Genomic DNA, 17,343 nt, shown 5'->3' on the forward strand with positions numbered 1-17,343 from the left:
CATTCCTGCATCAATAGAGACCATAAATCCTTCTGTGACTCACCTCCATTTTTTTTTTCCAATTATTCATCTCAACTCTTCAATTTCCATGATCGTGGAAAATGAACATTTTTGAAAGTGCATCTGGTGGTTTTGCTACCTGATTTGCTGGTTTGCCCAGCAAACTGTTCTCTGCTCTGTCATCTTTATTTGCTCTGCAGTGTGTTCCCTGGAGGTTATGTGAGAACAGGAGAAGGAATGCAGACCAGTACAAAAAGAGCCAGAAGTGTAAAGGAAGCTGGTCAGCTTTAAAGTTAAAATCAGTGCCAATAAAGCGGAGGGTCACAAAGATTGTTTGGTAGACCTGAGATGATGATGCAGGTATTCGACTGTTCTTGCGTTGTGTCCACTGAACCTGGTAAAACTAGCCTGTCCTAGTGCTGTGAATGCTAACCTCAGACTAAAATCCCCAGATGGGGCAATGTAAAGTCAGAGAAATATTTATGATTCTTCTGATGGGTGGCATCTTATCCTTTGAGCTGTCGGGTCTCATGACTGAAAAACAAGTCATTCTAATGGCTTGGTTTTCTTGGCACACCTGAAAGAGGACAGCATATTACTGTCAGGTAATAAAGGTGGAATGCATAACAATGTTGCCTATTTTATAACAAAGGTTTTAACTCTGGCCAGCTGCAAGTTGTGTAAAATAATACAATTCACTCTTACTGCTCAGCAAAACTTTGTCTACTTAGGAAACGTAAAAATACATTTTCACAAATTTTGGTGAGGCATATAATTTTGAAATTTGCCTCAGTAATCACTAGTCTTATTCTATCCATTTGCCCAGAAAAAAATTACCTCCTTAATCTGTAATTTAGCCAGAGAGAAACACTGTTCATTAGGAACTCCAACCCCATCAAAAACAAATATAAAATTTAACATACCTTCTATGAAAGATGTCTAATATGGTAAGATTTCTGATGTACTCTATGGAAATGATCTTTGATATTTATGCTTTTGATTAAATATTTATATTATTATATGTATTAAAAAATATCCTTTAATTAAAACAGTGTTTATAGTTCTTTCAAATTAGAACAGTAGTTTTTACTGAAATTATGTTTGTATTGGTGGACAGAATAGTGGAATGCATACTTTATGTAAAGGTAAAAATGAACATTAAAATAAGCAGCAATACGTTTTGAGGAGTCCTGGAATTTCTTACAGGTATGCTTTAGAGGTTGTTAGAAACAGGTTTTGGTGCTTGGAGTCAATGAGACATGAGGAGCAAAGGACAGCATCGTTTTACAGAATCGGTAGCAGAGTAAGGAGAGGAAGCTTTGCTGGAAGCTGCAGGAGAACAATTAAAGCAGGAAATAACTAGTTTCGTAAGGGTTTGTCTGAGAGAGAGACAGATAATTGACAAGAGGAGACAGGGAAAGGCAAGCAATCACTGCAGGGGGGTTGGACTAGATGACCTCTAGAGGTCCCTTCCAACCCAAAACATTCTGTCATTCTATGATTTTCATCTTTGGTATAGTAGTTCTGACAAGATGTTTAGTGTTCTACAGGTTAATACAAAAAAGGGGTTTTGTTGGGAGTTTTTTTGGTGTGATGTCTTCAAGTTATGTGGAAAGAATATTTTTAGAATGTATGCATACGTTTAAGTGTTCCCTACTCTTAAGTGGGAGTATGTGGTGTGTAAACGTTTATCAATTCATAAATACTTACAATGACATTTCCGTGATCTTAACACACAGAATAATTATTATTATAGCCCTCAAATTTGAAAATATAAACTTACTTGGTTCTGTGGAAATTGCTTTTCATATACACTTCATCCTGTTTTCAGGTCTTTGTTAATTAGTGGCTGAGATTCGGTTTTGTAATTTTGTAGCACAAAACCCAGCCTAGGCTGAACTATCAGTTCTCAAAAAGATATATGGGCTTTCTCCAGAGCTATAATTAATTTTTTATAAAGCTAGGAATGTAATGACAAGGTTTGTTTATAAGTTGATAGGTGTTATAATTTTTATTTTTAGGTTTTTTTCCTTGCAAATATGAAAACCATGCCAATTTCCCATTCGTCAAAGGTCATTTAAATTTTTTTACAGAATATCCAGATATTTTTTTTGAGAGGGGTGTTGGACTGAGGCAGAGTAATGCTCATGGGAAGGATGCTGAAAGTTCCAGGAATTTATGACTGGAGTACTTCATGGTTCGCTTCTAGGTGTGCCTGGCCCAGTGCAGCCATGAGTGAAAGTCACAGCTATCTGACAGCTGCTGAGTGACCCAGGTGAAGTGAGTCAATGACATCAAACCAGGTCTGTACCAATATCCTCATGACAGCTGGTGCTAATTGGCACCCCTGTTGACAGTCTCAGTGGAGTTACTGAATCAAACAAAGCACCAGATTAGTCTCCTTGTTTGATGTGCATTGGCAAGAGTTAGCTGAAAAACTTTTTTTTTCCCAGTTCTCTCAAAGAAACCATTTATTCTGGTTGAGTAGAAGGAAGTTTTCACTGTTGACAAGGGATCATCACTTCCCGAGTTTCTGTGTGTTCATACATAGAATTTGTAAGGGGAGCAATGGTGAAAGATCAAGAGCAAGTATTGTTACATACACGTAAAAAATGCTGAAGCACCATGAAAGCATAATCTTACTTTTCTGTGAAATTATTTGAATGATTGATGTCACAGCAACCTCTGTGACAATGGAGAGAAACTAGATAAGGGAAAAGATTTTCTCTGTTTATTTTGCAGAAGCTACATTCATGCTTTACTTTTTTCCTGTGCACATCCCTCTCAGCTATGTAAAATAAAAAAGAAATATTTTTATAAAGTGTTGTAGAATACCAGAGGTTAACTGAAAGCAGAAGAGCCTGAAATACATTAGGAGACATCTAACTCTTTCTCATTCTGCTGTTTCATGTAATTGAGAAGTGTGGATTCAATGCCATCGATCAGAATTACTATGCATGTGTTATGGTGTAATATAATAAAATACTGCGTTATGACCTGAACAAAGGGTCCTGAACCCAAGGTTCTGTGTTATTTTCCAGCTGTAGCAAACAGTACAAGAATTCTGCAAGCTCTTGAGGCTGTTGTGCCATAAAATCTACTAAGGCCCCAACAACATATGTAGCAGCTGAAACAACTTTTTATTAGTTTTAAAATTGTCTAGATTATCCATGTTCCCAGTGTTCTTTTAAAATCTTGACTATTTTTTCTTGGAGAACATAAAAATTAACAGAGGGAGTGAGCATGTTGAATATTTTGAGGAGATAGATGTTGCTTGACTGCAGTAGTTGTGAACTTATCAAAAATTACAATGCTATTACAGCATACACACACAAAAGCCAAATGAGAGCTAAACATATGACAGGTATTGTCTGCCTTTATACATCGTCAGACCATAATCTTTGAAATAGTCTTAGCTTTCTACAAAGGTATCTTTAAGTAGTTCAGTATTAAACTCTGCAAATCGTGCTTCCCCATTTATGAGAGGGGCTAAAAGCTCTTCATAGATGCTTTATGTTTCTAAAATGTTCTGAATATGTAAAGTGCTGTTCAAGTACTAAGTTTAAACATTTTCTCTTAAGCAAGACAATTGGATTTAGTTAGATTGTAACCTTCAAAGATCACCTAAAATGATTAAAGTGCTCTCTGTGACCCTTTGTAGTCTTAACAGCTTTTGATGGTATCCCCAAGACCGGCCTAAAACTCCCATTCAATCTTGGTCTGTAACGTTTTGATATGCTCTCTCCTCAGGCTTTTTTGAACTATAAGCTTGGCTGGTTTATTTGGTATTTAGGGATGTTCCGTGGTTTACCTTTTCTGCTTTCTCCACTAAGCACTGTTTTTGCAATATATTAAGACAGAAAAGGTAATAGTTTTTCACACCAGATATGGTCATGGAATATAAAACTTCTAATGCCCAAAGAAAACATTGGAACACCAAAAAAGAAAGCAAAAATAATTTCTGGGTACCTGGGGAGAGCAGAAGGCATGTGACTGTAGGAAATAAACACTTTTAGTGTAGGGCACGCAGCTTTTATTATTTCCTTAACGTTATTCTGGAAACAGGATTTACAGATGATACAAACAAAAATCTGAAGGCAGAAGGAATTGCGGCTAAATTAAGTATTTTTAGTGAAAATCATGTGTTTAACAGGCAGTTATTATTTTAACATAGGTGTAAAGAATAGAAGACAAGGGAAGAGTTTTCTTACGTTCTAATAAATGCTTCTGAATGTTTGTTAAGATATTTTTCTTTAAATAAATGCGTCATGCTCATGATCTAATAGGTTAGTCCTTGTCATCACTATCATCATTGCTACTATCCTATCGAAAAAAAGAGTTGATATTTGTATTTCCTTTTATAAGGTAAAAAATTTTTCATAGCTGTGCACTTGGTTTGATTAATTGAAATGTATGAGATACCCAAGATGCTTAAAATTGTTTCTTCAAATCCACAAAGAAACAGGAATTCAGGTAACTAGCCTGAACGTTTTAATATAGTCATTATAATCTCACGCAATGCATTTATTTTTAGTAAAGATGTATATTCACCAAGACACCTATATGCATTGTTGATACACAAAATGCAGTGTATAACAAACAGGTTATAGACAGAGGCTGTAATTTCACACAGCTGAAAGGCTGGCATCAAAATGTCAATCTAATTCTTTTGCAATATTTTTTATTTGCAAACTCCAAAACACTTGCCAGCTGAAGCATCTCTCTACCAAAGAGTAAATTTCAACTTAATTGAAATATACCTCTTCTTTAGTTACCTCTTCGTAGTCACAAAGGGTTGTCAGACCACAAATCAGAGGCCCCTGTCCTAAACATCTTGGCCTTCTGCATACTTAAGACTTGTTTAAAGAAACATCATCAAATTTCTAGCAAGTTATAAATATAGCCCAAAATACTTTTTCAGCTTGGCTGGTGGCACAGTACAGCACTCGTTCATAGCATGGATTACTGTCTGCTGGAGGAGCTAGACAATGGCAACTTATAATTTTTTCCAGATCTGATTTATTTTCATCTCCCACATACAGAATTTGAAGTTGATTCACTTGTGCAATTTCTAAAGTTAGAAACACTGCCCAGCTGGACAAAGTGGTACAGATTTTGAAGAAAATTCCTCTCATTATATTGAGGGGAAATATAATCTCAAAGCTATAACTATGTAGCTTAAGTTGGTTTAAATATGTTAAGTGGATCACTGTGCTTTTCGGGAACTGTCAGTTCTTATTAAGCTGAATAGTTGTATTTAATTATGTGCTGGACAGTAATCACGTCAGACATGAATATGTGTGATCATGATATCCCTCATGAAATCTTTTCATCCAAGGTATTTCCCTTTTTTTGTGCTATGTTAAATAAATTCTGCTCTAATGAGGATACCATTGTGTAGCTGAAAGTTCTTCCATATGGTTACATCCATAACTTCTTCCTTTCAACAGAGCTTTTTCTCTCTTCCCCCCCACCTTGGTAGCATTTTCTCACTCCAGTTGGATGGGTGCAGAAAAGGCTCTGATTCCCTGTTCATACACTATTTTAAAACTGTAGCCACTGGAGCTGACTAAATTACATGGTGGTGCCAGTAGTCTTGATGTTAAACTGACCTGAAAGAAGGATTAGACTTAAGCTGGTACTGTGAAAAAGGTTGGGTTCCTCCCCACCCCCTTAAAAACTACTGTAATGCTGAAGTGTCAAAAGATATATGGGCAGCTGTCCTTTTGTAGCTCAGTTAAAGAAGTTGCTCTCTTCATCCAGTCGCTGCTGCCCATGTAACTTAGACACAGTGATATGAGTTAATCTAGTGGACTTTTTAATAATTTGAATGTTAATCCGTGGTGTTGAGGAGCAGTTATCCAGACCATAATCAAAATTCAGATGTGGAGGCAGAAATAGATTGTGGTTTGCGAGTTTTTGTACTGCTTAAAAATGCAGCAGCACGTTGGTTAGTCTTTTTAAATCTTTGTGAAATCCATTGAGAATTTGATAGATAGATAAAATAAATTATTTAATTGTAGGTCACTGCTGTATATAAACAAGAATCAGAAGTCCAGGTTTAGATACCATCTTGTCTGCTTCTCCTCTAGGTCCAAGAACTGTTTGGTTTTTTCCTCGCTTTGGCCTCGCTTGACTAAGGGCCCTGCTCGGTGCAGCAGGTACCTTGGTGGTCAGGGCATTCCCACTGAGTGCAAAAAGCGTCCCTTTGAGTTCTTGTGTGCTGAAAAAATGAATTTTTAGCCAGGTTTCCATTTCTTTGAGATCAAGCAGGAAAGGACTAAAGAGTTAAAGAAGCTTAAGTAGCTGCTGAGGGGTGGGTTGGACCAGTTTTCAGTGTTGGCAGTGAAAAGTATTTCAACTATTACTTTGGGAATAGCCCTGTTGCTTCTGGGTGAGTGCTACTATCTGATTCCTGCTATACAAGGGGAAGACACTGCACTGTTGTAATTAAAATTGAGGCTATTTATTTGTTATTTTCTTACAGGAAACAGATTCGAGCTCTTCTAGGACAGTTTAGCCAGTCAGAGGCTTTGTTAATCTCCTCTGGAGTTGAGCCGGGGACTCTAGATGGAGTTCTCTTGGATGCTGGCTGTTCTTCAATGCAATTTGATACACCTGAAAGAGGTTTTTCCCTGCAGAAGGATGGACCTTTGGACATGAGGATGGATAGTGACAGGTACCTGTTAATAAAATATTTCTCCTCAAAACTCAAAAACTGTGTGCTCAGCAACCCCTGTGTATTTCATTTCCCCTTAAATTGAAGAATTCTCACCATCAAACCGCATCTAATTTTGCATGAGTATACCGTCTGTCTTTTGCCACAAAGCTTTTTCAATCTCAATATTCAGAACCCTGTTTATCATCTTCTTTTCCTTTGAAGGAAAGGAGGAAAGTTACAGTGATAAGTAATTAAACCAGTAACATTTTTGTTAACTATACCATTAAAATTTTACATTTTTAGAGTGTATGGTATACAGTCACAGAGGCATCTCATTTTCAGAGGCCTGGCCTGTCTTCTCCCTCTTAATTCCACCATTTCTCAGACTGTACTTGATCTGCAGGGTCACAGCCCCTTATTGCAGTCCCTTTCCTTTTCTGCCACACTTACTATTTGTGGAACCTTCGCTTGAGCACGTTCAGTTGCTCCCTCAGGAAATGAGCAACCTCCCTCTTTTCTGCAATGGCCATCTGACCCAGTTACTTCTCTCTAAAAGGAACATAATATAAAGTAAATAAATAAATAAAATTCCATCCATGATATTTGCCAGTTGAAATCAGATAGCAACATTGCTTTTAACATGCTATTATAATGTTGTCTTCCATGCTCATAGATTTATTGTAAGCTTTCCTTAGCAGTATTATAAGCTTCCTTTCACATTGTGTAGGAGCACATCAGGCTTACTTAATTGTCAAATTAACAATTACTAAATAAATCCTCTCTATTTAAATTATTAGAATTGGCATTTAGTACGTTCAAGAGCATGCAAATCAATGGTGGAATGATAATTTCTACTTAAGTAGCAGTTTTCATCTTCAAACAACCTAATGATTTCTGTAGCATTATGCTTTTCACATGAACAACCAAATATCTCTTGTATAGATGATGGCAGTTATTGCATAATGCACTACTGGGAGAATGAAAATTTTTGCTTTGTGTTTTGATGAACCTGTAGTCTTAAGAAACGTGATTCAATCTTTCTTGCTCACATAGAGCTGATGGGAAGCCTCAGCTTCTAAGGAATTACCTTAACGCATTAATGTTAAGTCTTAACACAGCAAATTTAATGATATCTGCTTTTTCCAGTTTTGTGTAAAAAGCTCACATGATCCTCCTGGGATTCAGCTCTCAGATTTCAAGAATCTGAACTCCACGGTTATATTTGCATCATGAGAATACATACATGGAACAGGAGCATAAGAACAAAGGATACCTGTGGCATAACAAAAGCCTTACACTACAGTTGTTGCTATGATACTACTTGCCTCTGATTTCGAAGTTTTGTTATCCTTTGTAAGATACTGCAGGAGAGTAATAAATGCCTGAAAAATGTTCTGCATGTTCATGTCTTTGTAGAAGAGACTTTATTAAGTAGGTTGTATGTTTTGTCTGATTAGTAAACCCATCTATGATTTTCATAAAATACTTTGAACTATTTCAATAGCAAAGTGACAGAGATTTAAAAAAAATAAATGTATGGCTTTTACTGTTTATATTGCAATAATTCCTGTCATTTGTAATATTAGGTCATTTCTATTCTCTCAAAACAGTATTTGGATATAAACTCTTATGCCTTTTAGTGAAAAGTAAAGTTAAATTTTTTTTGATGAGCCCTTGTTTTCATAGCAGGAGATGTGAAAGAAAAGATCCATGGAATCAGTTCTGACTAGAAAACAACATATAATGCAGGATGACTTAAATTGAACCCACAAGGGGCAAGTGTACATTCTAAAGCTGGCTAAATAAAAAGTCACACAGCATTTCCATTTTAACGTGGTACTGAAATGTATTTATGCTTGTCAACTCATTAAGCATAGTTTATGATAATACTTGGAAGTTTCAGCTGTTCTAATTGATGTTAAGGAATAAATTCCATTTAAAGTAGCAAGAAAAAGGATTTAAAAGGTGCAAGCTATATCTGTTTTCATAAGGTTGCTGTCTCTTATTTGAAAACCTCAAAGGCACTTGTATTCAGTGTGTGAGTTTGACTTTATGTCTCAATGCTATGAAGCTTCACCTCTTGTCAATGAAAACTGACGTCAGTGAACTAATTGGCTCTTCTTGTGCGTAGGTACCCTGACATGCCCACTGCTGCTGATGTTGTGAACGCTTTAGATCAACAGGCGCTTGCGTCCATCCTGAGAACATACGGGGAGGAGAGGCACGCCAAGAAAATCGCTTCAGCCATCGTTCAGGCACGCAGCATATACCCCATCACCAGAACTCAGCAGCTTGCAAGCATTGTTGCAGGTACCCTCATTAATTCTTCACAGTGGCTGAGGAGAAAAAATATTAATCCCCAAAGTCCCAGAGGGATCTATTTGTACTTGAAATCATGCAGGATCTAATCCTGCCTGTTCGGCTCTGATGTCAGCTCGGTCTATTTTTTTTTTTAAGGTCCCACTTTTTATATTGTAGTTTGATGATTAGTTTAATAATAGATTTTACATGAAGTGATTTATCATTTTGCCAACCCAGTTGAAACACAGAATGACAGCAACCTAGGGAATTCTTTATCCCAGCTATTGATAAGTCTTCAAATATCAGAAACATCATATACCTCTCTTAGTTTTAGATTTTTGTGGTGTATTATTTTGAGGAAAAGTACCTTGGCAGTTTCCACTTATGAATGAAATCAGATCATTTCTGCCTGCTTAAAGAACGAGGAAGCAAAAAGTAAAGCAATACATAGCTTGCTTCACCTTGTGAATGCCAACTAGATCAGCCTGAAGCAACTATTGAAACACTTCATCTTACTTGCTCTTCACTGTAAACAACTTGAACAAAACGTAGTTAGGCAGGAGCTGTGCTCACATCAAGAACCTTCATATTTCTGTTCTCAAGGAAAAATTTTCAAGGGAAAACATAAGATACAAATCCTGTTAATTAACATTATAACATGTAATGTTGGGATATTCGCATTTTTTTTAACCAAGAAATGAAAATTGAGGGGTCATGTCACAAATAAGTCTAAACTGCTCACTCCTTTGAATATAGACCTTTAAAATGGCTGTCGAAATTTAACATTTGCTAAAGAACAGTGTTAAACGTTGTATCGGTATTCTGAAGACTTTTAAAAAAATACACTGCATTCATAAAAATTTGTATTCCTTAAACTGGAAGTTCAGGGGACTTACTTTTAATGACTGACAAACAAATTAAAAGGTTTGCATTTGTATAAGTCAGGATACTTGAACGAAATATCTAGTCAACTGAGGCCTAAAGTTTAGCTGATAATGGTGAAAGGACCTGAAGATGCTGCTTGCTGTTGTAAGCCCCTGCTGTAAATATGGTGAATGTAAGGAACAATCTTAAGAAGCCCAAGAGAGAAAACACTATGAGTCTCTTAGAAAACTTGAAGAGTTGCATTTTTAATGTAGTCATTGCCATTAACATCACAACTTTATTTTTTTGTCACATGTAGCTCATGCTTTTGGAAAAAAGTATTGATTAAAACAGTGTACCATTATTGAGATTGAAGCACCTGTATTGCTGTGCTAAAGATGTAATGCATTACAGGTTGTAAACAAGCAACTCAGTAACTTCTGAAATAATTTTGTGCACTAGCTTGAACTAAGAAAATAAAAAAAGTAGTGCATAAAAGACAGTGATTGAAGATCCCCTCATGTTTAATGTGTTGCATTGTGAGTCATCACTTAATGGTCACTTTCTGTGACAATGAGAAGGATTTTTTGTTCTCACTTTAAACTCTGCTATATTTGAAGAGCAGCTTGATACATGAATCAGGTGTGCATGGGATAGTACACATGCCAAAGGCAATGAATCCAGCACATGTCTGCCAAGACAGTAAATATGTGTGGTTTGTGTGCTTTTTTTTGAAGTATGCACATAGTTAAAACAACTTTAGGACTGTTACACTGATCCCTGTTTGGCCAATTTTAATTGGATTCCTCCAATAAAGGAGCACAATGGTGGATCCTACTAGTTTTTGAATTGATTATACCTTAAGAAAATTTCTGGTAACTAGAATATATTTTGCTTAATTTATCACCTATCATCAATATATACTCTTATGCAAAATGTTATCTGAGAAGTTATTGAGGTAAGCCAGAGCTAAAGTGCCAGAGACCACAGCAACAGGATCCTCTTGGTGGCACAGCACAAAAAAACCCCTCACTAATTCAGCACTTTACCAGAGTAAAATCTATGACATACTAGTTAAATGTAAAGTCCCTTAAAAAATAAAATATTATTTAGAATAATAAAATCTTGCATTTTAGATTTTGCAGGCTCTATGAAAGCATGATTATCTCTCCAGAACAAGATAAAATTTTTTTTTGCCTGGTATAGGAGCCAGAAAACAAGCACAAAATCTAGCCAGTGAAGACGAGTATTTCTTTCTATTTATTTTCTGGTGTCAGTATCTTATGATTCCTGTATGGCCCATATTTCTTTCACATGTTATAGATTGCTATGGCTTCTGATTTTCTAGAACTCCAAGGTTTTGTGTTAAGGTCCAGCTGATAACCAGAATCTCGGTGAATCTAAAGTTGGACTAGCCTGAAATTGGAAAATTCCATTTCTGTTTATAGAATGCTAGACTTCTGGTCTTTCCTACTACCCCTCAAAAGGTTAGCATGTGTATTGCTGTTGCTAATTGATTGGGAGATAAGAGTGAACGGTGTAATTAAAAAACAAACAAACAAACCAGCTCCACAACAGTTAGCCAACAATCGGACATTTCTGAAGTCTGTATTAGGAAGAGTTATAATTTTAAGGTATAGCTGGAAGAAATACATAAATAGATCTGTATGTCAAGATTGCCTACGACAGCTTGGGGCTAACTCAGGTAGCCAGGTGATTTCTTGCTCCCCTTGGTTCCAATTCAAGAAAATAATTCCTTCAATTTCTTGACATAGAGCCAGAGGGTTATCTCCCTACATAGTGTGCCAATGCCTTTCATCCATTTGAATACGGAGATCTCTGTGAGCTGTGGAGTCTGCGGTTTACATGGGGAAAAAGGAGGAGTTTTCTGTTCAGTCATGTGAACATCATCTCTCCTTGCAGCACAGTCAAGCTTCACTCAATGTTTATAAATTTCATACTGCTATCTGCAATGATGAGCGCTCTGTAAATACTGAAGACCAGTAGCTCTCAACAGCAGGTCTGTGAATAGATGTGTGGAAGTTGATTAAGAAGCATTTCCTGATGGCTTTTGTGGTATCTCATTGAGTTGTTTGGAAACAATAGGTTTAACTCAGTTTGCAGGAAAACTTGTTAAAAACAGTGAAATTTTGAGAATGTAATTCTGTACAACTGATGATCTGTTTTTATTTCTTTTCAGTGGATAATATACCTTGTTATCTATTAGGTTTTGTTCAAAATTTAATTTTTCTCAGTGTTGTTTAGGTATGTAATCTATTAACAGATCATTTTGAGATCATGTAATCATTTGAGCTTAACTTGAAAGGAATTGATGATGAGATATTAAAGACATTTGAAAAGTTTAAAAAGAACTTTAATGGGTAAAGCCAGTCTCATTCAGATTGGTTCACATTTATAGACTTTAATTATCAGTTTGGAGTTAGTAATATTGCCTGAATTTCAGATGGGTGAGAATTAGCACTGTACTGAGGGAGCCTAGACAAAAGGACATTAGTTGCGTCACAGAAACTTATTAAATGCAATGCTAATTCAACAGACGGATTCCTGCAAACAGGTGCACGATCTGAATTAATTTTTAAACTCTCCCACTCTCATATACTCTGGGGACTTTAATAGTTCATATTGACAGGCACAGCACATTGCTAATTTCATTCACAAGCTTTAAAACTTCAATACATTTCAACATGTGAATCTATTAGATTTTTAAAAGTGTAAGTAGCATCAGGGCATCCCAAAACTAAAAATGATAATTTCTCTCACTGGGATTTCAAACCAGTCATCTAGCCAGAAGCATGGTGGTTTTATGAATGAAATTCATTTTACATGCTTCCCATACAGTTTTTTTTTATATTTTTGTACATTGTACAGCTTGTTACCAGGAAGGATTTTCTCTTAGTGTCATGGTAATTGGAGGGGGCTGGGTGAGAGATTTTGTGCCTTAGCAGAAAGCACAAATAGGTTTTTATTTAACTGTACCAAAGGACTAAGAGTGGGGCAGGAAAATTTTTCACCCCTGGAACATAGATCAGAATCTCCTGCCTTTACTAAAAAGATGAAGGCCAGTGTGATAGAAATCACTACCACGGATTTAATTTATTAGTTAATCCCAGCCTCTGAAGACAGACCAGTAAGTCTTTGAACTTAGAAATGGTTTGATTGTGGTTTTAATTTGGGGGGCTTTGGTTGTATAAAGTTGCAACGTGGTTGCATTTCTTTACCAGTTTCCTGAATATTAGTATTCTCTGCTGTTATATATTACCTGCAGTGCTGTTTGTGCATGTTCAACTGAGGTATGTAAGGTTGTATTATACTTACAGAATATATCTGGGTTTTAGTTTATTTTTCTTCAGTGTGTGATAAATTAATTCAGAGTTATAAATTAATGTCACAGTTAATCATCGTAGAAGATTATTGTAGGAAGACACTACACTCAACGACCATGGCAGGACAAATGGAAGAACCTTCCAAAGGCCCTGTTAGTGTCCGCGTCAGGCTGGTAGCCTGAGCATCTCATTTCTTTTGCTTATCTATTCAGTATTACAAGTGCAAAATGGCAGTGTTCATGATCAGACTACTAAAAATCTGGCCAGATATCAGCATGTCATGTCTATTTAGATTTTTACAAAACCATTTTTGAAGTAGATCTTTATATCATTCTTGTTTTTTCAGGTAAGCAAAAGATATTTTGGTGACATAGGAAATAAAATTTCCAGTATTTTACTAAAATTCCAGTGAGATTGGCTGTGGAAAATTAAACAAAGGATCTCATTCTAGGCACCTGTTCTAATGGTTAGGTTCCAATCAAGAAGCGCAGTCAGTTTTGTACCTAAATTACATGCTGTACTCTTGTGGGTTGGCTTCATTTTTATCTGTGATGCTTTTGGAAGCTGAAATATTCTTAGAATATCAGAAATGGATCATCCCCAGAAAACCAGCAGTATTTTTAGAAAATACTTAGACTGCTAAAATGGATAGTTAAAAATTCTGGATCTGCTTTGAGGTGAACACCAGCTCTGGATAGTAACAGCCCAAAATTGAAAATATGAAACTGATGCTCTTCAAGTCACAGCTGTAACTTGTTCAGCAAAGGGCAGGAGCAATACAGATAGAACTGAAAAATGCACCCTGTTTTCTAACCCACTAGTTTGTTAATAGCTAATATTTTGCAAGGGAACCGTGCTTTTTCATTCCAGTTACAACTGGTTTCGTGGATTGACTGTGGCAGCAGTGGGCTTGGTTTTGGAAGGAGGGAGGGGAAGAGCGAGGCATGTTTTCGGTGGTTTTAAAAGGAGGCTCAGAAAATGAGATAGATTTGTTGTGTGAGGTCTTTTACAAAACCGGTATTTTCTTATTCAAGAGACCATGGCTTCTGTAGCTGAACTCAAAAGATAACCAGGTATCTGATGTTTCAACTTCAAATTCCATTGATGAGAAATGCTGATATGACTGAAACCTAAGACAGGTCTTATGGAGAATACAAAGTGATGTATATTTAGTCACTTTATGTGTGCTATGGAAACATGCATGTCCTGTGGTGGTTTTAGATACATTACATGCTGATTTTAAGCCCTGCTGTTTCATTTAATAATTATTCAAGATTTCTGAGCATATTACTAGTGTTTGTAGCTGTTAGTTGACCATTTAAAGAAAATGGTTTATTTTGCTCAGCTCCAGATTCCTTTATGTTATGCATTAAGAGACAGTTTTCTTCACACCCAAATGGCAGTCAAATGGCTGCTTTAAGGATTCCATTTTCAATGAATCTGGTTTTTAGGTATGTACAGAAATATGGAAACAGATAACGTGCCAGGTAGTACAAGCTTGGTGTCAGTTGGTTTTTGGGACATCTTACATTCTGCAGTTTTGAGTTCTTCTTTTAGTTCAGATCTTTCATTAAAATAGGCTTTATGACTCCTGCAATGAGCGCTTACATTCTTTTTATGATTTATAGAAAGTATAGAACGTGGTGTTCTCAAAGACAGAAATGATATTGGCTATCTAGTGTAACTTCTTCTAGAGTTCGTAAGTGATGGAGGAGCCTAGCTCCCACAGGTTAAGTCTATTTACTCTGTTTTGTGAAACAGAGTTTAGAGCCGCAAATTCCTGTGCAGTAGTTTGTGTTGGGAGAAGTTGATCCTGTTGCAACTTTCTGTCTCAAAGGATTCAGGCTATAGGAATAGTAAACAGCCACAGCTACAGTGGGTCTCTCCAGTTAATTCAGGAACTGATTCACGAGAGTCAGAGGAGGTAAGGCATGTAGCTGGGAAAATTGAGTATGCAGAAACACATCTTCGATACATCGCATACATGATAATAACTTTGTTAGTAATGATTGAATTTTTAAATCCCATTATTGGCCTCTCCCTTTGCTGAACACTGCTTATGTGTTTGTGATGCCAGATGCTTACGTTTTCTGGCATAAGGAAAATCTTACCTTTAAAACTTTCAAGAATTCCACTAAAACTATTTTGTGCCAACGTACTGGATTATGATATCTCTATTCAATTTTTTCAGTCACCTGTGTAAATGTGAATTTAGTCAACTTGTTTCAGAGCTACCATATTGTCTTCTTTTACTCCACTGCATAGAATATCAGTTATTTGATTATGAACTGCATTTACTTCAAACCCGTTTCTTCATTATGTTGTAGTTTAGCACTGGTATGGAATGAAGACATTTTAATACATACATACCAGCTGTATGGCCTATTTCTAATGAGCCCTCTTGTTTGGAAAAATAATTCTTTCCAGTTATATGCTAGCATTATTCATTCAATTTACCTTTACCAGACTGCTGCACGCACTTACATAATAGATCATAGGTTTACTCAGGTTTCACAGATCTTGTAAGCCTTTTGCACTTTAGTCCCTTTGATCCATCAAATCTGGCTTCTCTAGCTTTTTGCTTTATACTCAGATAACGAAGAGTCAAGCCTAAAATACATTAAATAATGATATGTTAAAGTTTCTATCAAAATTTCAGTCTCTGCAGAGACTTTTATAATTTGTTAGAATTTTGGAGAAAGGAAGATGGAGTTTTGTGCATCTAGTAAAAATCATTTAATCTGGTGATTTTTTTCGTCCAACAAACTCATAACTTGACACGTTCTGCTGTACAGGCATGTGAAAAAGCAACAGTATTGGCTGCAGTTTCTGAATTTCTTAAGGTATTTTTGTGAACATTTGAAGAAACACAGGCGCAGTGATCAACAATTTTTATCCCCAAACCAAGGATTCCTCTTCTAAACTTTTAAGTAATTCATTGAAAGATACTTATCACCAGGTACACGTTATCTTCATCTTACTTCTGCCTGTGAAGAAATGCATAATTATCTAGAAGGCAGCAGTTAAAATTGTGTCCATCTTATATTAAATTTATTTTTTGCCTTAAAAGCATAAAACAAACCACCACAAATACCAAACTGACATTGACTACCTTGAGCTGTAAAGTAAGATTTATCTAGCCCATCTTGGTTTCAGCCATCATTTTGTATTTTAACTTTGTGAAGCACTTGAGGAAGAAATTTCTGTGAAAGTTGCTAGGAAAAGAAACAACACTCAACAGCCAGCCAGCTCAGTTTAATAGGTTTACTTTCAGAAATGTGAATTCAAAGCAGAAAATAAAGATACATTATAAAGAAGGAAGCTTGCCACTCAGAGTTCAGTTGTAAGTATGCTTTCCTTTGAAGTCATCATGCCTGAGTGGATTTATGTTAGGATAGCAGTGTAGAAATAATAAGATGTTAACATATACCTTTTAAAATTTATGACAGGTGCTTTTCCGGCATCAGCACTGTATGCACGAAAAGACTTGCTTCAGAGACCTACGCATGTTGCTACCAAAACTTTTCAAGGCCTGCGAATATTTGTAAATGATGAGCTCCATGAACTCTTCATAGGCCTGAAGACAGCTGAGAAGTTTCTGAAACCTGGAGGTCGCCTTGTAGCCCTCTCCTTTCATTCACTAGAAGATCGTATTATCAAACGTTTTCTTCATGGAATAGACATGACAGAAAAGTACAATCTTGGCTCAAGGCAAAAGATAAGACAGGCTCTGAAAAATTGCTCCAAAGAAGAATGTACACAAGAATCTCCCCATGGAAAATCCAACTCAAAGTGGATTTTTATACAGAAAAAAGTTCTCACACCCCAGGCCAAGGATGTTCAAGCAAACCCAAGAGGAAGGTCAGCTAAGCTAAGGGCTGCTATTAAAGTCTAAAACAAAACATATGATTATATAATTGCATAATTTCCTTACATTTTGTTTTCCAGAAGGCTAACTGGACAGATGGTATCAAACTGAAAAAATAAAATGAAGACTGTTAGAAAATGTTTCTTTCTCACCTTTGTGGTTCTTTTTAATTAAAATGTAGTGTAGAGCATCAAAAGGTAAAACAAGTGTAGATAAGTGGATGTCACTAATTATACAAAAAAGACATCTTTTTTAAAAGAGCATCAAACCCAAAGTTTATAAAAATTACAGGTTTGATGTATTTA

General features: G+C 36.2%; 1 protein-coding gene across 1 annotated transcript in view; it reads left to right on the forward strand.

The window, feature by feature from the left end:
* METTL15 (methyltransferase like 15) overlaps positions 1–17,065 on the forward strand; it is a 96,130-nt gene extending 79,065 nt beyond the window's left edge. The window contains exons 3-5 of the mRNA XM_009635576.2: positions 6,488–6,679; positions 8,793–8,971; positions 16,620–17,065. Of these exons, the coding sequence (XP_009633871.1) occupies positions 6,488–6,679; positions 8,793–8,971; positions 16,620–17,065 (817 nt within the window). The remainder of the gene's footprint in view (positions 1–6,487; positions 6,680–8,792; positions 8,972–16,619) is intronic.
* The last annotated feature ends 278 nt before the right edge of the window (positions 17,066–17,343 follow it).

Source organism: Egretta garzetta, unplaced genomic scaffold (genome assembly GCF_000687185.1).
Source record: "Egretta garzetta isolate BGI_Z169 unplaced genomic scaffold, ASM68718v1 scaffold523, whole genome shotgun sequence".
NCBI lineage: Eukaryota > Metazoa > Chordata > Aves > Pelecaniformes > Ardeidae > Egretta > Egretta garzetta.